General features: G+C 46.6%; 2 protein-coding genes across 3 annotated transcripts in view; one reads left to right on the forward strand and one right to left on the reverse strand.

The window, feature by feature from the left end:
- Nucleotides 1-15,636, forward strand: part of COL4A4 (collagen type IV alpha 4 chain) — a 112,641-nt gene extending 97,005 nt beyond the window's left edge. The window contains exons 44-48 of the mRNA XM_073217775.1: nt 2,510-2,635; nt 7,810-7,926; nt 9,476-9,664; nt 11,217-11,503; nt 11,886-15,636. Of these exons, the coding sequence (XP_073073876.1) occupies nt 2,510-2,635; nt 7,810-7,926; nt 9,476-9,664; nt 11,217-11,503; nt 11,886-12,149 (983 nt within the window). The 3' untranslated portion in view covers nt 12,150-15,636. The remainder of the gene's footprint in view (nt 1-2,509; nt 2,636-7,809; nt 7,927-9,475; nt 9,665-11,216; nt 11,504-11,885) is intronic.
- A 7,142-nt stretch (nt 15,637-22,778) lies between these two features.
- RHBDD1 (rhomboid domain containing 1) overlaps nt 22,779-27,465 on the reverse strand; it is a 118,128-nt gene continuing 113,441 nt past the window's right edge. For both annotated transcript variants that reach the window (XR_012123486.1, XM_036997795.2), the window contains one exon: nt 22,779-23,735. Coding sequence is in view for 1 of the 2 variants with exons in the window: in XM_036997795.2 (XP_036853690.1) it covers nt 23,644-23,735 (92 nt within the window). In the remaining variant the exon portion in view is untranslated. The remainder of the gene's footprint in view (nt 23,736-27,465) is intronic.

Genomic DNA, 27,465 nt, shown 5'->3' on the forward strand with positions numbered 1-27,465 from the left:
CAATGCAAAAGCAACATATTATTTCGTGTCTGGCATTTTCAAAGAGACTAAAAAGAGTTGCTCAACAGAAGAAAAGAGAAATAGTGAACTGTCATTTGTTCTTACCAGGCATCTACATCAACCCTAATGAAAGTTGCCCTGAATACAGACGCCATATGTTATTTTTAGGGCCCTTCAAAGAGAGGTGCCCCTGTCCCTTTTAGCTTCTGCTTTATTAAAGAGTGGAAGCAAAATCAGAACTTTTTAAAAGCCTGCCATTTTCAGTGTTTATATTTAAAAATTACAGTTTCATATTTAATGAGTTTTCACTTCAATCCTGTTAAGTGTCTTTGTGTGAGTGTATGTATAACTCATTTGAAGATAGCCTCAACATTTTAAGTATGAAGTTCCAGCCAAACGCCCATCCATTTCCCTCTCCTGCTGCCTTCACTGCACCCCCAGTGGTGAGTGGTCAGATTATTGAGGCAAGCAGGAAGTATTCACATGCACCTCTTTCAAGTCCCCCAGGGTAGAAAATCTGAGTTTTACATTAAACTGTACAAACTGTAAAAATATATCCACAATGGTATTGCCTCTGGTTCCGCGCATTATTTTATGAGAGGTTAAATTCCAACAGTTTATAGGGTTTATGTCTATTTTGCACACCCCCTGTTAACTACTGTGCAGACTATGTTGTTGTTAGGCCACATTTTCTAGGATCTCCTTACTGCTTTATCATTGTTGTTCTTAAAATCATTTTGCGTATTTGTTTGAATTTTAAGAAAGCCATAACTAAGGAGTAGTGTGTTTTAAAATACATTGCAGTTCTTGGAATTCATCACACAGATACGAACACTTCTTAAGGCCAGATGGTGTGGTAGTTAAGAGCACAGGTTTGAGCCAGGACATCTTGATTTTAATCTAGATGATGCCATGTGTTAGCTGTGTGATGTAAATATGTCACTTACTTACCGGAGCCCAAGTTTTCTTACCTGTAACATTTTAATGACAGCAGCACATACACCCATGTGTTTGGGGAGTCATTAATCATAAAATACTTAGCCTAGGGCCTGATATGTGATAAAGTATTGAGTGAGTGTTAGCTGTTATCATTATTGGTTAGTGTTATTATTTCTTTTCCTTTGTGGAGTGATTGCAGGGTGGCTGAATGACACTCTAGAAAAGAATGTCTTCAGATGGAGTGTAATCAATAAGAAAAAATATTTCAAGCCTTTATAGCAATATTTTTTCAAAGGGAGATCCCCAGATCAGCATCAGCAGCCTCTCCCGGGAACACGTTAGCTGTGCAAATATTGGGGGGCCCACCCCAGACCAATGACTCAGAAACCCTGGCCTCTAATGAGATCCTTGGGCCAACTGCTTCTGATGGGCTGAAGTCAGAATACGGCATTATAGCGGCACTTCTCAGCCCTGGCTGATGCTGGAATCATCTGAGAGTATCAACTATTACTGAGGCCTAGATCTTGTCCCCCGAACTCTGGTTTAATAGTTCTAGGCAGGGCGCCAGCACCAGTACTTTTGAAATGCTCCCCAGCTGGGTTCACTGTACAACCAAGCTTGGGGGCACTGCCCAAGACACATCCTAGAAAAATTAAACCAGTGTTTCTGGGGTGGAACCCAGGCACTGGTCTATTTTACGATTTCCCTGGGTAATTCCAGTGGGCACTCAAGGTTTGAAGTCCTTACTTCGGGGCCTCTGGCAGCTCTTCAGTTCTGTTTTGGTGACAGACACTGTGGGAACCCACCTGGTGGCTGTGGAGGAATGAGCTAGGGGGGCATCAGGCTGGGCACCAGGAACCCGCCAGCACCTCTCCTGATGCTGCTGGTGGCTGGCACCCCAGGAAAAAGTGGCCTACCATTTGGAAAACCTCTGAAAGTCACTGAACTATGCTGCCTCAACCAACCTTCACTATTTTTCATTTTATTAAGGTATCATTGATATACAATATTATGAAGGCTTCACATGAGCAACATTGTGGTTACAACATTCACTTGTATTATCAAGTCCCCGCCACAGCCAATTGCAGTCACTGTCCATCAGCGTAGTAAGATGCTATGGAGTCACTACTTGTCCTCTCTGTGCTATACTGCCTTCCCCATGCACCCCCCCCTATATTATGTGTGCTAATCATAATGCCCCCTAATCCCCTTCTCCCTCCCTCCCCACCAACATCCCCACCCCCTCCCCTTTGGTAACCGCTAGTCCCTTCCTGGAGTCTGTGAGTCTGCTGCTGTTTTGTTCCTTCAGTTTTGCTTTCCTATTTTATACTTCTTTTCCCTCCTTTGAGATCCTGCTCACTCATCCATTCATTCATTTATTAAACAAAATGCTTTCTGGAAGTTTCTCATGCACCCCTCAGTGAACAGAAGTCCTTCATGGAGCTCCTACTGGGCGGTTGAACATTCATGATAGCATTTCAGCGTGGCGTCAGAAGCCCGCCTCGAGAGTGCAGTAGGGGCTTGCTTGTGAGCGTCTGAATCCGTCACAAAACGGTGATTCCAATTCCAGGCGAACCTGGGCCACCTGCAGATGTGGATGACTGTCCTCGAATCCCAGGGCTTCCTGGGGTCCCAGGCTCAAGAGGACCAGAAGGAGCCATGGGGCCCCCTGGCACCAGGGGCCCCCCAGGACCAGGTATGAGCCTCTGCTGGTTACTCATTATTTGCACCATGTATTGCTACAATGAAAGTACCTGGTTTGGCATATGGTTTTGTATGGAGCCCAGACGACCACTGAGGATGGAGCAATGGAGATCTCCTTCCTATATGCACTTTCTTCCTATATTTATTCAAAGGGTTAATCATGTACCGACTGGATTGACACATCCCTTCTATTTCTCTGTTGAACTCCTACCTAAATATTTTATACTTGGCCAGCTTTTGGACATGAGGTTTTGAAACCTCTCAGCACAACAGAGTAGATGCTCTATCAATAGCTGTTGACTTGATTTTGGTTAAAAGAGATTGAATTGGGGCTCAGTGGAGCAGAAACAGCCCACAAGAAGGGAGGGGTATCGCTTGGAGGAGAAAGAGGGTAAAGGAGGATGGTGGCTCTGAATGACAGCTGTGACTGCATCGTTCATGCAACTGATGTGAGCATTGCTCAGTCATTGTCAGGATCCTTATGTAAGAATTCACACCAAGCCATTCCTTTACGAAGTGCCCCCCCAGTGGTTTATTTTCTTTTCACAAAGCGCCTCCACACTGGGTGATTTACAAAGAGATTAGGAAGTCCAGGACCGGTCACCTAGAGGTCCCTGATCACCTCAGGCCAATTGGCAGCACCCGTGACTTCAGGTTATCCTAAAAGGCATGAGGCCATTCCCTCCCCCATTCTTCCTGCCCCTGTGGCTTTGGCTTTTTGGTTCCAAACCAAAGGAATGGGAAGTAGAACTGAATTTTGCACCAGCTGTCTGTCCTGTGTTTCCCCAAAGCCAAATAGCTAAGGGCCCAAGAGGTGATGCCCTCCGCTGGGGTCTGAGTAGTCCTTGGTAGAGTCCACACCCTGGACCCTTCCTCCAACTAATATGCAGGTGTTGCTGGCATTTGCTGCACCGCATCTGGGTTTATGCACTATGTTAACTGGGTGTCAGTTGGAACAACTTCCTTTAACAGTCCACGAGCTGGGAACGGAGCCGCCACTAACCTCTCTCCTCCTTGGCACTCGCTGCATCAGCGACGCTGTCAGTCAGTCAGGATGACTCATCATGCAACCTTATGTGAAAACCAAGCTGCCTTGTTGTGCATATTTTTGCAGCACTGGGCGCCCCCCAGCCTGTGAAAAAATAACTTTCTAGTAGAAGATGAGGCCTATGATGGGATTCCACAAATGCACCACAGTGGTTCTTCCAGGTCCCCTCCACTCCTTATATATCAAGTATGGTACTAGGTGTTGTGGGTAATGCACATGTGCAAAAGGTGTGTTTTTCCCCCTCTGGGATATCACAGTCCATGGCAAAAATAGCCGGCAGAACATAAGTTAACACGAGATGATAATTCGTGTTTTTAAGGAGTTTCAGGCAAAAGGTGGTAGGAGAATGGGGCAGGGAGAGCTCAGTTCCAGTGTGGAGGACTACAGGACTGCCAAGACCCCAGCCTGAGCTGGCATTTGAGGAGATCTTTAAGGAAGGCCTGGGCTTCTCCCCAGAATTGTTCAATGGGGAGATGGCAGGAGCACAGACGGGGTGGGGGTGGGGGGGCGGTTGGCCTAATAGTCTGCTAACCATGAGTTGGCTACATCCTTGTTACTTAAAGTGTGGTCCAAGGGCAGGTAGCAGCCCAGGCTACACCCCAGACTTACAAAATTAGAGTCTGCACTAATAACAAAAATATTTAATGAATATTAATTGTATGAATACTATATGAATATTGCTCTTAGGAGTCAGCTAAGAGTGACACCATCATTAGTAATGCAGTCCTGGCTGTAAATTAAAGTTGCCTGGAGGGCCTTGAAAAAATACAGATGCCTGAGCCTCACCCCAGACCAGCAGAATACAAAGGGAGGCAGGTGTTCTGGTAAAACTCCCTCGCTGACTGTAGCAGGCAGCCAGGGTGGGGCCGCTGGCCCCCAACAGCCACGGAGACCAGATGGGTGGCTGGGTGCACCCACGGTGGTGGCTTTGGAAAATCACCAAAGAAAGTAACTGAGAAGAAAAAAATCTAGTAAGTAAATTCTGTACCCTCTAACTTAATAGTTATCTTGGGCACACAGAAGATTCTTTCTCCATAGATTTGTGAGCTTCAGAAAGAGGGCTGGCAGCCCATGTGGGCCCAGGTGGGGTCTCCTGTCCTCTCTAATTCCTCCTTACTGGGAGTCGGGGCTCATCCAGCTGTAATTGGCGACCTAAGGGCCTTCTCTGGATTCCTGTGCCCTCCTCTTATTGATGACACTGGCCCTGTCTGCTGGTGGAGGGCACCCTGAGGTCACCATCATGCCTGGAATGCAATTGTTATGCTAAAAAAAAAAGGCGCACAGTCCCTCCCATGAGCATCACCCATTCTTTCCCAGGGTCTCAGAGCGTGGGCTGCACTGCTCCGTGGCTCAGCTGCCTGGGAGCTCCCGTCTGCCTTACTGTGTGCATACTCCCAGCCAAGGCTTTCTTTCAGGCTCCTCTTGTCTGATAGGGGCCTCCCAGCTCCTGTTACAAAGGAGCCCTCTTTGCCGGGGATATGCTTGGTCCCCTCTCCCTGTCTGCTGGCCACCCTGCATTGGCCGCACTGTCCAGGTGGGAAAAGAAAGTGACAAGTCCACTCCAAGGGTCTAAGGTGGTCCAACCCTGACTGACGGGTCATCTGCAGGCACGTTGCTCCTCATCCGTCTTATTTTGAAGGCGAATTTTTTAGCAGCATGTGAGGGGTTGTATATTCCAGCCCCAAGGCTGGTTGTGCTTCCTCAGCGGCCACTAGGAAATACCACCCCCATTTAAAATGACATGGTGGATTTCTTCCTGTTTTCCTTTCAGAACATCTTTCATTGCTAAGCTGATTTAGCAGCTAAGTACTGAAGCTGACATCTGCTAAGGAAAAAACAAACCTGACTCTTTGGTGCCCAGTGTGAGTGGGTACTGGCCACACTAAGTGTGACTTGTGTCTGATAAGCGTTCCCCAAGTGGAAGGCCAAATGCCTTCTAGACACACATCTGTTTGATATAGAACTTTCTCTCCTCGGGTGGCCATCAGAGTCTGGGGCTCCCTGCGATGAAGCAAAGGTGGTGTCCATTTGGGTCCGAGCTTTCACTGCCCAGCGGACTCACCCACATCTTGTTAGGACGTGTTTGCCTTCAGGTCAACATGCAGTCCTCTCAGGAGAGGTATCCCACCGGGCACTGGAGGGCGTTTTTTTAATTCCTTAAAACAAGGTCCAAGTAGAGAATGAGTCCAAGCACTGGAAAGCTCTGGGCACAGCTCCCTGGGGGTAATAAGAACCTTCCTTTCTCTCTTTTGGAAAAGTCCTCTGCCTGACAATTTCTCTAACAGGAAAAAGCTGATGTTGTAACATGTGGCAGAGGGACCCTCTTCTCCCAGATAGACATGCTCTCACCACGCGTCGATACTCAGGAGGAATGCGTGCTGCCTTTTCGGTGATAAGCCCGTTGGTTGGCCTGCCAGCTCTCAGGCAGCCCTTTCTAGAAGAGCACAGGAGCCAATGTCAGAAACACTCCATTGGGTAGGACAGATAAGAGAACATTCTGAGCTCACTGCTGGGGCCCTGTGCTCCTTCCAAAATAACTGATGTTCTCTTTGAAGCTGGTAGAAAGAGATGCACCCACTAGCACCCAGCCACACCACCCAGCAAGAGGCTCCGCCCAGTTACTAGAAGGGAGAGGGTGTCTTTCCCCAGACAGGGAGAAGGAGAGGTTTCCTTTCTCATCTATGGATTGATAAGCATGTACGGAATGCAGTCTAGGCACTGCATGGCAATCTAAGAGAATCCCTTTTACCCAAGGTGGGAGCGTGGGAGGTGGTAGCACCCCTAAAGCTGGGAACACCCACCCTGAACGTAGCTGAGCCAACACAGGGTGCAGGGGTTGGGATCTGGGGGGAGAGACTGGCTGGCTGTGGGGACAAAGAAGAAAGTTTGTGTGGGACACTCTTAGGCTGGTGTTATTGGAACAAAACTTGAGAAGCAGGGATGTTTGGGGAGGCATGCACGTGAGATCACTTAAGGAGGAGCCTGGGTGAGACAGGGAAACCCAGAGAGACACCCACTGGTCCCCAAGTGTAGCGTCCCCTGCCAGAAACCCCCAGGTAGCCCCCCTCCCTTGGAGAACAAATCCAGCGTGAAAAGACTGATGGCTACTTAGGCATTAGGCAAGCCCTCCTCGACTTCAGGGTCGGCTTTAGGCTAATTTGTGGCAGAAAGAGAGAGAGGGGACAGAGAGGCAGAAAGGGAGAAAGGGAAGAGAGAGACAGTAACGGGTAGTGGTGGAGCCCTTGAGAGGCCTCATAATGCAGGTAATCAGGCAATGAACTCCCCACAGGTAAGGCCTGGATCCACCACCCTGGCCAAAGGAGACCGTGGTAAGGAACTGATGGCTTGGCCTACAGTCAGGTATCGGTGTGACTGCCGCCAGGTCCCCAGTGTGCACTGTCCTCACCTGGGCTCTGCGGGGGCTGGCGGCGGATGGCACGGCCTCTGCCCTCAGCCTACCCGGGCCCAGTTCCTCTCCACACGGGATCGGCTCTGTGACCCTTCTGAGCCTCAGTCTCCCCACCTGTCGCCTGGCACATGAGAATACCTAGTCGTGTGGCTGCTGTCACACGAAGACAGTACCGGATAACCCATGTAATGGGATAAATTATCATGGGGCCTAGCACCTTGTAAACACTGAATAAAAAGCTATTTTTAAAAATTGCTGCTCTTATCTTGCTCCAAATTTAGCTTGACTCTCAATTCTAATCTTTTTAAATTTCATTCATTCCTCCATTCAGGCTTCTAAAGAATCATTATTAAGGATGTAATTATAAAAACTATAGGTATTCAATGTAAAGAAAATGTGAATGTAAATATTATGAAGAAATGTGCAACCTCCCTCTCACCGCCTCCCTGGCCTGGCTTCAGATTCCGCCTCTGCCCACTCCTGGCTCACTGACCTTGGTTAAGCGAGGTGCTTGACCCCTCAGAGCCCCCACTAGTCAGTCCCCTGCCCAGCGGAGACAGTATAATCTGAGCCTCACGCAGCCAGGAGGGTGAAATGCACGAACGCAGCCAAGCCAAAATGGGGCCCAGCGCCGGCCCGTGGCTTCCGCGCAGTTCCCGCTGCGGGTGTCTTGGGGTTTTTGCCGCTGCCACTGTGAACCTCCGCGCAGGGTGCAAAGGAGAGCCTGGGCTGGATGGCAGGAGGGGCGAGGATGGCGTTCCAGGGTCTCCCGGGCCTCCCGGACACGAAGGTGACACAGGAGAAGCCGGCTGCCCCGGAGCACCAGGTAAATTGTCGCCACTTCTCTTCTTTTCTCTGACTCCCGATCCGAGGTGTGTGTACAAGATCCCGGGCCTCGCAGGCAGCCTCCCAGACTGACCCTATTAGCAGCATTTGCCTTAGACACCAACTCACCAGGTTTGAAGAGGCAGAAGCACCAAGAGCAGAGCCCCGGGTCCCCCATTCTCGCAGACAGTCGGCCCCCGTAAAAACGTGCCAGGGCTCTGTCTCCACGGTCGCGTTTCCCCGAACCGCTATCCAGTGGCACAACGGGATCACTTTTCCAGGGAAAGCCTGGCATCTGCTGTGTGGTCACCATTGAGAGGCTGTGCTGACAGTCTTGGGGATGGTGGGGATGTGGTCACCCTCTACCACTGGCTGAGTCACTTGGCCTCTGGTTCCCTGAGGTCAGTTCTCTTATTGGACAACCATCAATACATCTATGCAAGGCTTTTTCTTAAGAAAAACTTGGGGAATGGGCATTGGGTGAGGGGAGAAATGAGACTCTTCAGAGTAGGAATTTGCAATACAATGCACCAGGCAATATGTTAGGTGCAGGAGATGCGCAGACTGCCAGACACAGTCTCATCTTGGAGAGCATCTGCCACACCAGGTTAGTCACAAGGAGTGGAGAGGCCTGGTGAGGCCTGCAGCCAAGCAGGGCTTGCAACTCGCCCTCGGACAGTCGCTCCCATGTACAAGTGCGGGCAGATGTACCCTCCACTTTGCTGAAGTTCAGGACCTTAGCTTGTGAAGCCAAACAAAACAGGTCAAACAGAACACAAGGCCAGGACTGAAGCAGTCCACAGTCTACCACTTTGCAACCTCTGGAAGCCTGCCAGTCTTCCAGAGACAAGTTTTTAAAAATACAAAAACTTTTGGTTTCAAAGTCACACTTCACCTTTGATCTTGGCAATTAGAAATGGCTATTATCCTTCCTGATAAGTCAGCCCCTTAGAGATGCCAAAGGAGACAGACCCTGCTCGAATTCTGCTGAACTGGGTGTTTCCCTCCTACCAGGAGGAATTCTAGAACTGGGCCTTCCTTGCACCCACTCTCTCTCATAGAAGCAGAGATTCAAGTTGTACATGTGGCCTCCAAGCCCTTGACTTTCTTAGAATGGAACTGACAATATGCCAGAACCATGAGAGAGGCTGGGGAGGTGTAAGACCAGCCGTGAGTGTCGCCTTATCAGACACGCAATTCGCCCCATCCCTTTCTTCTCAGCACTTACCACCTGCTGATGTAGTTCACGGTCGACCTTTTTATCATGCCATCATTTGCCATAGTTCTTCCTCAGTAGAATGTATGTCCTAGGAGGCAGGGACTTTGGTCTGGTTTCTGTTTTTATGCTAACTTAGCCCACCGTCTGGAAGCTGCTTGCAATAAATCCATGCTGCATGACGTGTTTGTATACACTGCAGTTGTGTTGGGGGTGTTTGTGGAGCGGGTTGTGGTATGCAGTGCTTAGCACAGTATCCCAAACAGAGGTGCTCAGAAAGGTTGGTTAAACGGAACCCCTTATATTGCTTTCATTTTCTTTTTATTTCCTCCAGGCCCTCCTGGGCCCACTGGAGATCCTGGGCCCAAAGGGTTTGGCCCTGGATATCTCAGTGGCTTCCTCCTGGTTCTGCACAGTCAGACAGATGGGGAGCCTGCATGCCCCCTGGGCATGCCCCGGCTCTGGACGGGCTATAGTCTGCTCTACGTGGAAGGACAGGAGAAAGCTCACAATCAAGACCTTGGTACGTACACATCTCGTGGTCACCCATGTCCATTGCTTAAGAGTAAAACTTTTGGGTTAATTTGACAGATTCATCATCATCTTAAGTGATCACCCATCTCCTGTGGGATTTTTTAAAACTACCATGCTAATTCTCAACCAAGTCTATTAAACCTATGAGCCCATGAGCTGTCAAAGAAGCTCATTCTGGCTACTGAAGAAGCTTATTATCTGCCTACTAATTAGTTTTTTTAAAAACAAATCTTTCTCAGTGAGTTAAATGTAACTCTGATAGGAAAGGAAGTTTTTCCTTCTAAATATAAATTATTTAATCAGGACATGTTCTGTTCCTGTGTTTATGTGGTGCATTGACTGCACCCTGGTGGTTATATGATGTGGCCTTAGCCAGCACCAACTCCCCATCCTACTCCAATTTGTTTTTAAATTATAGAACTTATTTTGAGAGTCATCCCTGGTACTACTTGTCATTTTTCAATAGATCTGTAAGCTGTGGGGATTGATTTTTAGCCAAGAGTTTAGGCACCCAGGTGCTAGCAAACACTGTCTTTCCAAGATCGTGATGGGTGGGGGTGGGTTCAGGATGGATATGCCAACAGGGACAGCAGATGGAGAGGTGAGCCTTGTCACTGCCTTCACGGGCCATGACCTCTGCTGTTAGCAAGGGCAGTCAGAGGGCAGGCTAGGGGTGGCAGCTACCTGCATGAACCTCTCCATTTCTCCCATGGGCCCAGCCATGGCCCGGAGGAAAGACAGAAGTAACATTTAATATCTTGATTCTATTTTCTTCTCTCCTCCTTGGTCTTCTGCCATCAGTCCCCTTACTGCCTGGTCTCTGGACCACCAGTCTTGCTTCTGCTGCCCTGAGTGTACAGCCGGGGGTCTAGCCTGAGTGTACATCACAAAGGTCTGCAGAGCTCTCTGGGGTCAAGTCCAAGCTCCTTAATGAGATTTACAGAGCCCACATCTCCTGGCCTGATTTTTCCTGGACAGCCTTGAGAGAGGGACACACAGTCAGCCTCTCCCCACCTCCTCCCACTGTCCTCTGAGTTCTCTGAGCTCCATAATCCCCTCCCTCTGGCCCTCTTTCCTGCTGCTGCTTCTCCCTTGAGCCCTCACCATCCTCGCCAAGCATGGCCAAATCCTGTCATGTGTGAGGTTCTAGCTGAAACCTGTTTCTTATGGTGCCCGTCCTGTAAGCCCCGGTGCCCTGCTCTTCCTCTTCCCGGCCTTTCATGCTTGTCCCCCATTGCCTGCTCTCCCATCCGTCTCCCCCACCCGGCCAGGCCATGAGCCTCATGAGCGCAGAATCGTACTCACTGCTCCACTTGCAGCAGCCAGTGCAGCGCCTGGCTCCTGAGAGAGCGATGGGTGGATGAGTGAATCCGTGCTTGCCCAGGGGACCAGGCAGGTGGCAGAAACAGGTGCATACCCTGCTTTCACCCCCACAGATGGAGGATTGGGCAAGCGCCTCCACGCTCCCGCACGCGTGTCTGCAAATGGGCCCAGCAGGATGGGCTGCTCAGACACCACGCTGTCCCTTCTTCCCTCCTAAGGGCTGGCAGGGTCTTGCCTTCCCGTGTTCAGCACACTGCCCTTCGCCTATTGCAACATCCACCAAGTGTGCCACTATGCCCGGAGAAATGACAGATCCTACTGGCTGGCCAGCGCCGCACCGCTGCCCATGATGCCGCTCTCGGAGGAGGAGATCCGCCCGTACATCAGCCGCTGCGCCGTGTGCGAGGCGCCGGCCCAGGCAGCAGCGGTGCACAGCCAGGACCAGTCCGTCCCGCCATGCCCGCGGGGCTGGAGGAGCCTCTGGATCGGGTACTCATTCCTCATGGTGAGCCTGCCACCTGCCACCTTGTAACACCCCTCCTTCCCCCCTCCCTCTGGAGTGGCCTGTAATCCCGTGAACTCTGTGTACACAGCACAGAGGCCACCACAAACCACAGCCTGTTGAGATTCAGGGCCAACCTCTTGAGTCAATGTTTTTTTATTACTTTGGTAGGATTTCCAGAAGGCTTTGCTTCAGCCCTCAGTGAAAGGGCTTTAATTTTGTGTGTACAACAACACCCCTACTGCTACTTTCCTCAGCAGATCACACACAGATGGGAGACAATTTCAGGAAAAGTGTAGTTAGGCCCAGACCTCGGCATGCCACTGCCTGGGTCTGGGTGGTCTGCGTGCATCTGAGCCCCAATTCTGTCTTGTTGCCCTGGCAGCACACAGGAGCTGGGGGCCAAGGAGGAGGGCAGGCCCTCATGTCACCCGGCAGCTGCCTGGAGGACTTCCGAGCATCGCCCTTCCTGGAATGCCAAGGCCGCCAGGGAACTTGTCACTTCTTTGCAAATGAGTACAGCTTCTGGCTGACAGCAGTGACACCTGACTTGCAGTTTTCCTCAGCACCATCACCAGACGTCTTAAAAGAAAGCCAGGCCCAGCGCCAGAAGATCAGCAGGTGCCAGGTCTGCATGAAGTATAGCTAGGGAACCCATGACCTGCCGACATGTCACCAAGAGAAACTTCCTAGGGGTGAAGATGTCCAGGCTGCGCTCAGAGGTCCAATGTGCTTGCTTCAGACTCTGTTTCCTTCTGTCTGGATGTGGCTGTCCCTATAGGACCGTAGGAAATTCCTCCCTCTGCTGGGGACAGGCTAAGCCAATGCTACCCATAAGGATTTCTTTGGATTTACAGTCTACATCAATCCCAGATACCCAAATATGCTTGTTTTTGAGGATAATGGAAGAGCTGGCTTTATTTAAAAATGTGCTGATTCACAGGAAGGCAAATATAAGGTAAAGGCCAGATTATAAGTTATTGTACTGAAATCTTCATTCATTGGTTAATAACACCTCAAACAATTGAATTACTCTATAATATAGTAGGCTTCTGGATGGATTTTACAAAGAAAAATAAATAGACCAACACATGAAACTAGAAAATAGAAATTTCTAACATTTCAAAATGATTTTCTCTGTCATCTATTCTTCCATGCACTTTGAATAATTGTAAAACCATGACCCAAGGAGATTTAAAAGAAACCCACACAGCCAGCATTAACAGTTCCTTTCAAAGCTGAATGAGTCATTATGCCAGGAAGGACCCCAGTCGCTGTGTTCCAGAGACGGGACATTAGCATAAACACAGCACAGATGAACATAAAGCATGTTCTCGTCTGCGTATTTCAGAGAATAGAAGTGCCTGCTTTGGCAACCCTTTTGAAAAGCAGCAATTATGGAAAAAATATATTCAATAAGGGATTAAGAGCCTAAAAGCTATTAATGAATATTAAGGCAGTGATTCACAAAAATTGACTCCCCATTGCAGTGAACTTCCATACACACCGCTTCTGCCCAGCCGGGGGCCAGCTCGTCTCTGCTGCGCGCCTGCTAACGGGACTGAAGCCACATGGGGCTCACTCAGCCGGCAGAGGTTCAGACAAAGCACCTTCCTCCCCTCCCCAGGAGTGCCTACCAAGGAAGCCATGGCACTATTTTAAATGAAACAAAAACAACCTCCAATTTGAATTTTATGTGCCCGCTACTGGTTTTACAGGAGCATCCTGTGTTTCCAATTTTAAAAACATTGTTATATTTTCTGTCTGTATTATACCAGTGCAGCAGTTTGACATCTGACATTAGTATTTTTTATGAAAGAGTAGAAGTAATTTATTGTGAAATAGTTTTCATAGCAAAGGATATGCTTTTTATTTTGGCAGATTCGGTGGTCTAATCCTAAAAATCAAAAACCTTGTTGGAAAAAAATGTTAGGGAACTTGCCTACCTTATTTAAAAAAATGTCATGTTAGAAATTAGATACATTTCTCATGAGTGACCCTCATTTTAGTACTTAGTTTCAATGCACTTAAAAATAATTAAGAAAAAAACTCAACTAAAACCTTGTTTGTAAATGTCTTCCTTGCCAAACATTGCTTAGGAATGAGCTCTTATATGTAGAACGTGTTTCAAGTGAGTCTTGCTATGGGGCTGCCCTCAGAATAGCAATTTATTTGCTTTTCAGTAAAAAGAGAAATACACATTTTAAGATGAAATATTTTCTTGATGTGGCAGAATACTTCATAGCTCATTTGACCCACTTAATGGTTTTCTTAAATAATGCTCTGGCATGTCAAATATTTTTGAGCACCTGAAATTTAAGCCAATTTCAACTTTATTTATGATTACAATTTTCTGTTTCCCAAAACTTTGTCATGTGTCACCAAATGTCAAGGCTTCTAAAATTTCGTCTTGTCCATTCATGAATTTGGTCAGAGAACATTTTCTGGGAAGCAATAATGGTGATAGATCAAATATAGGGAACAAATCTTGCTTCCTATAGTATCTTAAACACTTTCATTTTGGTGTTAGAATATCTTAATAAGCTTGCCAAATAAACTTTAACTAACAGGCTGAACCAAGTGGGGAGTTTATGCCACAGGGAACCTGAAATAGTATAAGGAACTTCTCAAAATACTGGCATCACCAGAGAGCTCTGTAAATGCCACACAAATATTGCCTTCTGATGTCAAAAATTATTTAAATGGTTTAACGGGATAAACAATGGAAAACATAACTTCTGGGATTAGAAGACCATATTATTTTAAGCCATTGTTTTCTTCACCTGATTTTAAATCAGTGTGCCTCAAAATATCCCTTCTCTGTGAAGGATACAGAAAGCTTTAACATTTCTCATCCATCGCTGGTGGTCATGCTTACCAAATCTCCTTCCCAAGATCTGCTCCTCCACCTCCTCGGTGGGCTGCCTCTGTGCCCCGTGGGGATTGCTCTGGGTCATGTGTGGGGAACGGGCTGTCTCCTTCGGGCTCTCATTCCTGGCAAGTGGATCCCTGGCCAGTAAGGTATCCAGGCCTCCTCCATGCTGTGAGTGGGGCCCATTTCTTCTCCCTGCCTCCTATTTTGCTTATAATTCTTCAATGGCTCCACTGCCTGCAACATACAAATGACCTCCCCTGGTGGGGAGGCCCGCAGGACTGTCCTCTGCTCGCCTGTGTGCTTATCCCCGAGGCGCGTTCCTGTCTCTGGGACTCCCTTCCGCTGCTCCCAGCACCGTCAATGGGCCTGCCCGCCCTCATGCTCCCCGACTGCGCCTGCAACGTCTCATCTCACGTGATCCTTCCTTTGGCTGGAATGTGAGCCCCTTGCGGGCGGGGCCATGCTTTACTCATTCTGTATGCGCGGTGCCTACACATATCGTTGCGCACATTATTAACACTGAATTGCGTTGTCAATGACAGTTCAATACATGTCACGAGGCATTGGGTGTTCAGCCCTGCATACAGGATTCTCACGGGCAAAATGGTAACAAGTATAAACCATTTCTTATTTCTAAATATTTGGATGTGAACATAGATCTGCACACCATCTCCTCTTCTAATTATTGACAGAAAGCCGATTGATCGCTTTAACCATCACTCCCTCCTGAAAATTAGCTTACTTCTCCATAAACTGAAATTTCAGAAATGGGAAGATTTTTGAGAGATTTGGCTGAGAGAAGACGCTTCATTGATGTGTGACACAACTTCATTCATGCTGTACCTCTCTTCCCTCATGATATAAGGGCTTCCTGGTACAGGAGCTGCCCCGCCAAGTTTGTACACAGCAGTGGTGCTTAGGAAATAGCCAATGAAATGGTCCACTTGACTGGATTTTACCAACGATTTTATTCTGAGCCTCTTCTAGTTAGTAATAAAGCAAATTATTCTGTTCATTCCAGAAAATTACATGATCTGTGGCTCTATCAGCTTAGCAGACTAATTTGATGATTGTCATTTTAATTTGGTATGGCTGCAAGAAGAGTGGGAAATGTGTACTTTATGAAGTTGGTCAGTCCCCCAGGTTTGAATCTGACTCTGTCACCGCCCAGCTGTGTCACCCTGGGCGAGATACACCCACTCACTAAGCTGTACTTTCCTCATTTATATGTTAGGACACAACACCTCCTCCTGCACTGAGAATCAAGTTAGATTGTATGTCTAGCACATAGCAGTCATTGTGCATTTATTATAGTTACATCTTCTATTTAAAACAAACCATTTAATATGAAAAATATTTCTTGGGCTCTTTCCATAGTAGAATGATATTATGATTCTTACAGGGCATGTAAATTACAGATTGGAATTATTTATGCCTGGCCAATTCATAATGTCTTTGGGAATGCTCTTTGATTTCAATTCTCAAAGTTACTGTATAGCACACATAAAAAAAAAAAAATCACAATTTCCTGCAGGGGCTTTATCAGGAAGTTCTACAGGGAACAAAACAACTGACATTAAAAATCGGTACTCTGCAATTGTCACTGTTATTATCTGCCAGAGACTGTGCATAATGCACTTCAAACCACCACGGCTGGCTGCCACATCCATGTGAAATGCTTGAATTTTATGGTGCTTAAATATTTAATGATTCATAGGAAAAATGTGAAACATGTCCGATAAATTACATCCCTTTCTCTAACCTACGGTTGTAAAGTTAAAGGCTTTCAACATGTAACATTTGCAAGATGCCTGGTCTGCTATTGACCCTTAGATTTTGTTGTATTATAATTCATCATATTGTTCATTATATATAAAATTCTATGATGACCTCCAAAACCACCGTGTTTTATCCAGTGCATTTCTTTTCTTTCAAGCCAAAGTGAGTTTACCCTCTGACCTGTGTTGTAATATGGCCTGCCTTGGCTCTGCTCGGTGGGGAATATGGGTCACATGGTAGACGTGTGAACTACAGATGGGGAAAATGTGAGCAGACTGTAGACAGCAACCCCCTTTGGCTGGGGTAAGGGTGGGATTCTGAGGCTCTGGGAAGCCCTGTCCTGCACACCATGGTGGGTGGGGGATGGACAGGAAACCAGGCCTCAGGGACACAGGTTCTATATCAGCCCTTGTTATGCTGTGTGGGCAGCAGATGTGGGGCAGACCCTGTGGACCTCTGTTGTCCCATTGGTTGAAGGAGCAGGAGACTATCTACCAGTACAGGGTTGTTCTGAGGATGAAAAGTAAGAGATGGTAACTGTAAGGTAACCATAGTAACTGGAAATTAAGGGGCAGGCATTGCTATTCCATAGTCATTTCACAGAGCTACTCTTCTTACGTAGAAGTATTTGGTTCATGGTACTTGGCCAAAGTTCTCTTCTGACAGAGAGCGCCGTTCAGTATTCTTGAGCACCTACCAAATGACAGGAGCTGCATTGACCACGAGGTATGCTTCCTTTCAGCGTCTCAGCTACCCTATTTTACAGACAAAGAGCTGAGGTTCAGAGAGAATAAGTAACTTGCTCAAGGTCATAGGCAAGTCCCAGCAGAACCTGAACCCTGGTCTGTGACTAAAAGAGGTGCTCTTACCTGCCACACCATCACCTCCCAGGAGCTTCCCCATGTGTGGATTGCTTAGAAAACAGAGGATCCTATATGAAGTCACTCTGGGGCCCTGAACTGCTGCTTTTCCTGCAAAGCCATGGTCTCCGGTCCTGAGGGATCCCTGCCCAGCTTGGGCTGGTCACGATCTTAAACTGTTCTTGGAGGGAGGTGGTAGGGACCTGAGGACGGGGTGATTTGCGGGGAGCCTCAGAGGCCCGCATCTCAGGGTCAACACAAAGCCAGCCCAGCCTCTGTAGCCCCTTGATATCAAGGTCAGCCATCCAGAAGATCCACTCTGAGCTGGAGAAAGAAAGATCTGGAGGCCCGTACGTGGAGGCTCAGCCCTCCAGTGCCAACACTGGCCGCTCTGATCCTCCCAGTGGCCAACGAGACACTTTCTGGAACACGTTATTTGAGAGGTGGCTTGATGGCATCCTCAGTGACTATATACTTGGTGTTTGTAATTTTATCAGCTGAGAGATGAAATTTTCAACCAGCAATCATTTTAATCTATTTGTTTGGAGAAAGTAGGAAAGCTTTAAAATGAGAAGTAAAACGTTCTTCTGGTCACACAGCAGTCATTCTGCTTCACAAAACCCACAGTGAATGGGGCAACCCACCTGTGACAGCGTGTGCAGGTTGGAACCACCATTTCTTCAGTTCTCATGATGAATGAGGAGTAATCACAGCAACTTCCACCATCTGGAACTTGAGGCTGGCCCGATTCTGACACACGCAGCCCGTCACAAGCCCTTCTGATCAGTGTCTTGTTTGCAAGAGGAAAGTGGTGTGTGGCTGCAGGTAGGGTACACTTCCTGCTGAGATCAGTTCCTCTCTTTCCTGCTCAGCCCCACAAACTGATCCTGGATGCCTCCCTCCACCTTTTCTGAGCTCCAGATCTAAAGTGAGAACAGGTCACCTGGTTCTCTATCTGACAGGAAAGTTGGTACAGTCCTAGCAGATAACCAATGATCATCTTAAAATGCATTTGTGCACATGGAAATTCGAGTTCTTTGGTGCCTGTAAATTACCTGAGGCCATCCTTGTACATGTTCCTTTTACATCCATGTTCTCATGTGTTTATTTTTCCTCTGTGGTGAGATTTAAAATCTACTCTTTTAGCAAGTTCCAAGTATACAGTACAGCATTATTAACTATAGTCACCATGCTGTATGTTAGGTTCCCAGAATTTATTTATCTTATAACTGAAAGCTTGAAACCTTTGACTAGCAGCTCTCCATTTCCCTCCCAAGCCCTGGTAACCACAATCTTACTTTGTTTCTATGACTTGGACTTTTTTTTTTTAAGATTCCACACGTAAGTGAGATCATACGGCATTTGTCTTCCTCTGGCTTATTTCACTGAGCATAATGTTCTCCAGCTCTATCCATGGTGTCACAACTGGCAGGATGTCCTTCTTTCTCATGGCTGCATAATATTCCATTATGTAGATGTACCACATCTTTGTCCATTCATGTGTTCTTGGGATCAGTTAAAATGCAGATTATGACTCATTTGTTGTGGGGACAAGAGTCAGAATTTCCAGCACCTCCTAGATGCTCCTGGCCCTGCTGGCCTAGGGCCCACACTCAGAGTAGCGGGGAGATTGAACCTGGTGCTATTTTCTTAGATTCTGAGGACCTTGTTCAACTGTTTAAATTACAATTTAATTGTCTGCTATTAAGGATATGCAGAACAGTCTATTGCTGGGGGAGAGCATCTCATAGAGATACCTCAAGATTACAGGTAAGACAACTTTTCAGGACCTCCAAGAAACACCAAGAATCTCTCAAGTCACATAGTCTTTTGGGGTATGATTTGGTTTTGTTCTCAGCACTTTCCTCCAGACAAAGGGAGGGAAATAAAGTGAAAGAATAACACCTTCACATCTTCCTGGCAGAGAGCCTGGCCGGTGGACCAGCAGCACGTCTCTATACTGGGGTAAGGGGCCCACGGTTATTGAGAGCATGACGCAGAGTGTTGTTTCTGAGGTTTTGCTGTGTTACCCCAGCGTCATTTTAAGCCACATGATTCTATTGATTCTACTACCCTGTTCTCTTCCTGAACAATGCGCATTACCATCAAATTTAGTGATTTCTATTAGTAATATTTCAGTTCCTTCATAAAGTTTAAATTGTATGTTCAAACCTGCCAGTCCATTTCTATCATCTGAACAAGATGTCAAGCTAACTCTCTCTATGCCCCTAAATAACACCACAGAAGAAAAAATGAGGTTAGTACAAACACACCAACCCGTACTTGCAGCAGTACCATGGCTACATTTGATGTAGTCACAAGGACTCAGTGATACTTTCTGGACATACTGGAATCTTGGGTTTTGTGCAGTGATGTGGGGTGCGCCTTCAGACTGACCCCCAAGATGGGTGGTCTCTCCTCACCATCTGATCACTGAGCATGCTATCTTAGGAAGGCTTGGGAAAGGCCTGAGCTGCTCTGTTTCTATGGGTAAATGCTTTCCTTCAAGTTCTTTCCTTAATGGAATACAAGGAAAGAACACAACAAAAAACTACACTAACGTCAATCAGCAAACACGCACACCCTTTCACATGTGCCACTGGTGATGGTGTGAATATGCTTCATCTTATCTGCAAGCATGCATTGGCTCTGACCTTCTGGACAGAGCATTGTCCAGTGTACTGTGAGATGTACAGACACACAGCCATGGCACTGCCCTCATGAACTTCACAATTGATAAAGACATCCTCTCACTGCAGGACACCCAGCCATTGCATGTAGCCAGTGGAAACTGTGACAAACATCCAACAGGAGCAGTAGATCATTCTGGACTGTAGTGTCTGGGGGCAGGGAGGATCTGGATGGGCAGAGAGAAAGGAAAAGGCTTCCCATGTAAAAGCATGTCACAGTTGAGTCTGGGGATCAGGAAAGCTCACAGCTTGGACAGTGAGGCCATTTAGCAGAAGTACAGACTCTGTTAAGCGTAAGTGGGAATGAGGCTGAAAGGCTGGTCTCAACCCCAAGGTTGAGACTAACGAGTTGGACCTTTATCTTTTGGTCACAGAGCGACAACACAGGGTACTGAGGTGATGAGGGTAGATTCTGGAAAACGAACTGGCAGAGCTCTGTAGACTGAGTGAAGAGGTATCTTCAGTATTGAGCAGAGCAATGAATTGGAAGATTTCAATGAACTGAGGTCCTAAACAGAGAGACTGTGGTTCTAAAGTGAAAGACAAGGGGCCAAAAAAATTAGGAAATGATGGCAATAATACCTGGGAGGGAAAGGAAGAGATGTTAGGTTTTAAAACTGACTAAACTGATTACAATTCTTTGCTGAGTACTGATTCCCTCGAGAGATGCTCAGAGTGGGAATGGGTCTGACAGTCCATCTCAGGAGGTGGACCTCTCGAGCTCTTTAGCTGACACACTCAGGTGGTAGGATGAGTGCCAGACATGTGGACTGGCCTCAGTCCTGCTAAACCAGCCACTTACTGCCAGCCTGCACCTCAGCAGCAGACAGCGCAGGAGGATGGAGGAAGCTTGAACAGCCATACACAACTGTGGACCACAGGTGATACATCCAAGGTCGTTATGAGGAAGCAATTTTAACCACCCCCTCATCTTAAGAACCAAGAAAAGATTCTGAATTAAGTGCTGGAATCAGATGTTTAACGATCAAGACATTACTAGTAAGCAAAGAAACCAAATCTAATATCCAGCTCTAAATGCTTATTTCCTATTAGGGATAATTAATCTAATGCACTTTCTCAACCTAGTTCTAATTTGTTAGCATAACTTTGGAGACGCCTTACTGTAGGGAAGAAAATAAGACGGGACATTGAGAAGAATAAGCTCTAAATACAAGCCAGCCTGTTAACTGAACAAAATAATTTTGATAATTCCCAAAATGTCTTCACTGTTGTGCTAAGATACAGCCACACCTCATCTCACTGTGCTTCGCTTTACTGCACTTCACAGATACTGTTTTTTTACTTTTTCTTTTACAAATTGAAGGTTTGTGGCAACCTGGTATTGAGCAAGTCTGTTGGTGCCGTTTTCCAACAGCACGTGCTCACTCCATGTCTGTGTCCCGTTTTGGTAATTCTTGCAATATTTCCAACTTTTCATGATTGGTTTGTTCTGGTGATCTGTGACCAGCAACTACAGCTTGCTGAAAGCTTAGATCATTGTTAGCATTTCTTAGCCATTTTATATTAAGGTATGTATATTGTTTTTTTCATATGTAATATTGTTGCACACTTAACAGACTATAATATAGTGTGATGAACATAACTCCTGTATGTACTAGGGAACCAGAACATTTATTTGCCTTGCTTTATTGTGAAATTGGCATCATTGCCGTATGTACTTTATTATTTTGGTTTTAGCAGTGGGCTAAAACCAAACCCACAGTATCTCCAATGTATGACTGCAATTGCTTTGTATTTGTAATGAAAATTACTTTCCCTACATCTCTAAAGTTTAGTGGTGTTCCACTCCATGTATAAAGACAGCATGCATATTATTATGTAATAGTTACACCATCCGCCATGCAATTCCAGTGTCTCGATATCTGGTAGGTCAAACAGAGCAATGAGCTAGTATTACTAGATTCAACCGCAATGAGAAAAAAATACTTCCATATACACTGGTTGGACTTTTAATGCACTATAAAGAACACTTTGGTGGGGAAAAACATTTAATGAGCACCTCCCAGGAGCCAGGGCCAGCCTTTAGGTGACAGTCGGGGCAGAGAAGGAAAGTGTAGGAAGGCAAAGAAGACACAAGCCTCATTCCAGAGCCACTCACAACCCACGCTCCCAGGGCAGACGCACACCTTCGTGCAGCTGTGCACTAATAATAATAGGAGCAAGATGTGTTATAACAGAATCCCTTTAGAGTGTGCTGTGAAAAGATAGTGTGTAAGGATGAGGTCACTTTTGATGGTGGTGAAGGGAGACAAATTCGTAGAGTTTGGGAGAGAAAGGAATAACTTTTAGCTTGAACATTTTAATTTAAACATGTGTAGTTACCAGACTCACAGATACAATTCACAGTGTAAACAAGCTGCAGCTTTGCATCAGTTGTACGTTGACTGTAGGAGCTCAGGTATCCTCATGCCGGCCGCCAGGTCACTGCTCCCAGGACTCCGTGGGTTTCTTAGATTCTTTATATGCAAATGTTAACATTTTTCCCAGGTCAGTTCAAATTAGGATGTGGATGCAAAACTGCATGGCTGGGATGCTCCAAGTTTGTCAAATGTATACGAAGAAAAACTGAGAAAGCAATATCCCCAAAATGTTAACCTCGTGTACCTCTAAGTGGTGGGAATATAGGTGATATATGCGAGTGTATATTTGTATTTCTGTTTATATTGTAAATTTTCTCAATGGAGACATGGTATTTATTAAGTCCATTTCCATGATTATATATTTCTTATCATATAAATCTGCATTCCTGATTGCAAAAGTAACATACATACATACACAAATACACACATTTTTAAAAGACTGCAATATAAAATTGTGAAAAAGCAGAAAGCAAAATCTTATGTATTCCATCCCCAAAGATAAGCTCTGTTTAACACATGGGCATATTTCCTTCCAGATGTTTGCTTTATGCATATAAGGAATATATATTACTTATATAATCAGAGAAATATACATATATATGTATATCTAGAAATATCAATCAAAATAGGAAGAGTCTTTGCTGTTTCCAACTCTCTGTAAAAATAAATATCTCAGTGGCAATAAGACATCAGTGATATTTGATTTAGTTCTTTTATTCATGAAACACAGGCACCAGGGAGGGTGCTGGACCCTCGGGCAGGACAAGTGGCTGTCACACTGGCCATTTAAAAGGCACTTTGATGAGGGAATAAAAGCTTCCCCAGAGGGATTTCTCAGGGATCAACACTGAAGTCCTTTGCTCTGCTCTGCATGGGGCACTTGCACCGCTTTGCTGACAGGGCTGCGGGGGCCCAGACCGTCAGGGCCGCCGACATCCAGGGCGTGTGCAGGTGGCTTCTGCACCCTAGCTCCCACTCGGGCTTGTCCAACCATTCCACCAAGGCAGGGCAGTGTCAGAGCGACGCAGGCACACTGTCACCACCCACCGGGCGGCGGGCCCGGGGCCCGGGGAGCAGGAGAGACCAGACTGCGGTGGCAGCCACTTCCTGTCCCTGGAAAGTCACCCTGGCCACGGGCCAGGAGGCTGGGGCACGGCCCCTCACTTCCTGCCAAGTCAGACTCTGGGCCGGCTGGGTGCCCGATCTGCCGGCTGGTGAGAGCCCGTCTTCAGCAGCAAACCCAGGCAGGGGCTCTGTGAGGCAGCCGTGGGGGCAAGGAGTGTGCGAACTGGTCCTGGCTTCAGAGAACAAGGCCAGGAGAAGGGTCATTGCCAAGCAGCCGCGAGCTGCATTCAGCAAGTCTGGTTTCAAGACCGGTTGGTGTTTTTGTGAATCTGGACTCACAGGGGCCATAGGAGGATGGGCAGGGACCATGTGGGCAGCGGGGGGCGGAGACAGCGCCCTCTGCCCTTGTCTGACGCTGGGGATGGGCCTGGGGGAGGGGCCAGATGGGCAGGGACTGGGCAGCGGGCAGTGCCGCCTGCACTTCTGGGCCACCTCACTGGCTGTCAAATCTGTGAAGCCGCTGTCTCCTCATTTCTCCTGGCGAGAGATGGAATCCGTAGGGTGGGGGGCTGTTTCTGCTATTCGCTGTCGAGAGAAAGCACAGGGAGTGTCAATCCTGGCCTATCTATTTTCCTGACATTTACAGGGCACTGCGTCCTAGGATTCCAAGGGAAAAAACCGGATGGCTTGGGTATCGCCTTTACTTTAGCATGATACAGAAGCCTAAGAAACATAGTTCAACTTCAGCTGTCCAAACTAAATTTCAACAGCAAGTCAGTATTTTTAGTGTGGTCTAGTCGACAAACCTAATTTGACTCATTTTGAAGCTTCTTGGTAATCCTCTCATTTTTATTTTTCCTTCCACCATGCTCCATCATTAGCATCATTTAACTTCTAAATTATATAATGCCTCAAGGACTTATTTTATTTGACTTCATTTTTTTTATGCCCCAAAATATCCTGTCTCTGGTTTAACTCCCCCACCAAGTGAGCTCTGGCTTCTCCTGACCACCCCCTGGGTCCTCCGTTCTCTTCCAGGTAACCTCTGCCTCCTGCGCTTCCCCAGCCAGTCAGAATCAGGCCTGCTTGAAGCACAAGCACCCACGGGGCTCCGTGGGCCCCAGAGCAGGGGCCGGGTTACCATGACGACCAGTATATGTACGCCGGAACAAAAATGCGGGCATAGCATTTGAAGATCATACAAAGGGCCATGGAAATCATTCCTGGAAAGAGTTTCTGCCTATTCTTCAAGAGTGGTTCCTTTCAAAGATAAACATATGGGCAGGTATATGGACATGACAAATGTTAAGACTATGATGAAAAGATGTTAAAGCTGTGTGAAATCGGCAGTCTGCCACAGAGAAACACAGATCCTGTCTGATCTCACCTAAATGTGCCATCCAAAAAACTGAACTTATAAACACCGAGTAGAATGGTGGTTACCAGGGCCTGGGGGCATCAGGGAGATGTTGTTTAACAGGAACAGACTTAACAACTGGTACATATGTAACTTCTGGAGATCTAATGTATAACATAGTAAGTGTTGTCAACACTGTACTACAAACTTCAAAGTTGCTACAAGACTGTCTTTACTCGTCTCCACACAAAAAAGAAATGATAAATATGTGACATGATAGAAGTGTTAGCTAACACTACTGTGATAATCACAATGCAATATACAAATGTATCAAGCCAACACCTTGTACACCCTAAACGTATATAGTTATATGTCAATAATACCTCAATTTAAAAAAGTCATTCTGCTCAGTCCACAATTGGAATTTCAGGTGTCAGACAATGATATGCAAACAAGGTAGTCAAAAGGTCACCCCTTTTATGTTGCTGCTTCCCCACCGTGATGGAGACCCCAGTGCTTGCCCACGTCTGCTACTGCTTTCCTTCTGGGCCACAGGAAGACCAGCCCCTCCTGAGCCCCTGCAGCCCTTCCTCACTAATACGTCCAAGAAGCGAGCTGGCAGCCCAAGCCCCACACTCCCTCCTGCTGGGTAAACTACTTCAAGGCTTTCTGATACAGTGAAATATATGTCAATTTGTCAACTTTCATTAAAGATGATGTTCAAGCACATTATAGGCTTATAAGACTTTCACCAGAAAGATTTTATGAATACTGTAAGATTAACAGCTTTACTGGATACGGTTATTGCCATATATATTTGAAAAGGAATTTCTCTTTGTTCAGAGTGGTAAATGCTTTGAAATTACGGAGAAATTCATGAATCCAAACCTTGCTTTTCCTTTAACAGTTGCTTTTAACAACAAGACTATTCTTAATTGCACCTATGAGCCCAGGCTGGTATGTGACACCCATTCCAGTGGGGCCGGCAGCTGGGGCAGAGTCAGAAGCCAGCTCAGTCTCCCAAAGGGAATCGCAGTGTCCAAAAGAAAAAGCCTGAGAATGAATGTTTCACAAAGGGAAAGGCAGGAAAGAATTAGAAGAGGCAGGCTGCAGGTGCCTGGGTGCAGCTCTTCTCCAGGTGAGCAGCCTGCACAAGCACCCTCTGGACCCAGTCACAGGGTGTTCCGGGAGAACCCGGGCTGAGGCAGCAGAAGAAATGCTACCATTTCCTGGTGCGAAGTAGAAAACATGCACCAGGGAAGGAGCAGCCATCACTCTTTGGCCTACAGAGCCCTTTTAAGATGCCCTATTTAGAATTCGCTTTTACTCCCAATTTCATGATCCCAACTTTAGATAAGGAAACAGACTCAGCGAGTGTTAGGGACATCCTGAGGTCACAGAGCTAGCACAGGGGAAGCACAAACTTGAACCTAGGTCTTCTGATCGCCATTATGCATTTCTTCCCACTTTTTCCATGACCCCACCTTGCCATCACCTCTAACATCTCACCATCCTGTGCCCTCCTGCAAAACCCAGACTGTCCCTTTTTTTCATGGATCTGTGGACAGCTCACTGCTACTTGAAATTAGAATAAAGAAGGTCCAGTCTAAAGCCCTCAACTCTACGGGCCTCTGCGGTCATTACAGATGTGAGTACAAAGCTCTCCAATGGGTCCCCTTAAATTCCACTGGCTACTAGAGTGGTTCTGCTTTCGAGGGCCACCAGAAGGCCTTGGGTATAACAACAGAAAAACAACACCTGATTTGTAATCAGGCCTGGTTTTATGAATATTTTAAGTCCTTCAAACTCGGTGTTTTTGATAATATCAAAGCCACCCTATTTTCTAAAGAATGGCTTAATTACATCATTTCATACTGAACACTACACACTGTTCTTAATCCTAGGAGTTAATTTTTTGGGAAAATTTTCAAGTATAAATTAATCTGATTTTTCAGAGACAATTACATATTCAATGTCAGTCAACCACCCACCTAGTGTCATGTCTGCGCTTTGGGTCAGTGCCACCCTGAGAAGAAGGCTGCTGGCTGCTCCACTCAGTTTTCTAGTTCCTTGTCTTTTCATTTATTTTTTATGCCATTTCTATATATTCCACTTGTGTCACATGACCTGTTAATTCTCTCCATAGCCTCCAGGATTCTCTGCAGGCATTTCTCAAAGGGTCTTAGAAGTGTGTTTTCAATGTGTACTTACACTTGTTAAACAGAGAGCAAAGAGAGACCTCAGTGGGGTGGTAAAAGGAGACGAGCTTCCCAGGGTGGAATGTCAGAGGTGCTGGCAGGGAATCGGGAGGTGCTTCTAGCCCTGGCTGGACCCGGTGGGGACACCCCAGGCAAGTCTCCTTTTCCACAGGCTCTAGCTGTTTCTCTTGGGACGGGTAACTGCAGGGCAAGGTGACTGCCGGGGTCCCTTCCGCAACGCTGGAGTTTTGACAACTTGAGATTAAATCCCATACCCTCCACTTTTAGCTACACATCCTTGAGCAAGTACATTACCTTCCTTGGCCTTAGCTTCTTTATCTATAAAATGGGACTAGTAAGAGAGCTCCTGTGCTGGATGGCTGAGAGAACGAGAAGAGATGGCCCACAAAATACTGAGTGCCAGGTGTGCAGAGAACGAGTGTTGGATGTTACGATTTTTCATCTCTAACATCAATACAAATCAGGTGTATAAATGTCTACTCCTTAGTATCATTAATTCTGTATTAGATACAAAAAATGACAAAACCAGTAACTTCTTAAAAGAGCTGAATTTGAAGACCATTTGGCAGTGTTTTATATAAAATGTGGAGTTGCTACTTAATAAATATTTGCCTTCTAGGACATAGATACAAAAAGGTAATTAACAACCTCAGTTAACAGTACGTTTTTGGACCACGGAGGAGCCTTTCAGTCACTAGGAAAACCAGAGGGCCCAGCCAAGACCTTTTCTCTGCTGAGT

This window comes from Manis javanica, chromosome 12, assembly GCF_040802235.1.
Source record: "Manis javanica isolate MJ-LG chromosome 12, MJ_LKY, whole genome shotgun sequence".
In the NCBI taxonomy this organism is placed as follows: Eukaryota; Metazoa; Chordata; class Mammalia; order Pholidota; family Manidae; genus Manis; species Manis javanica.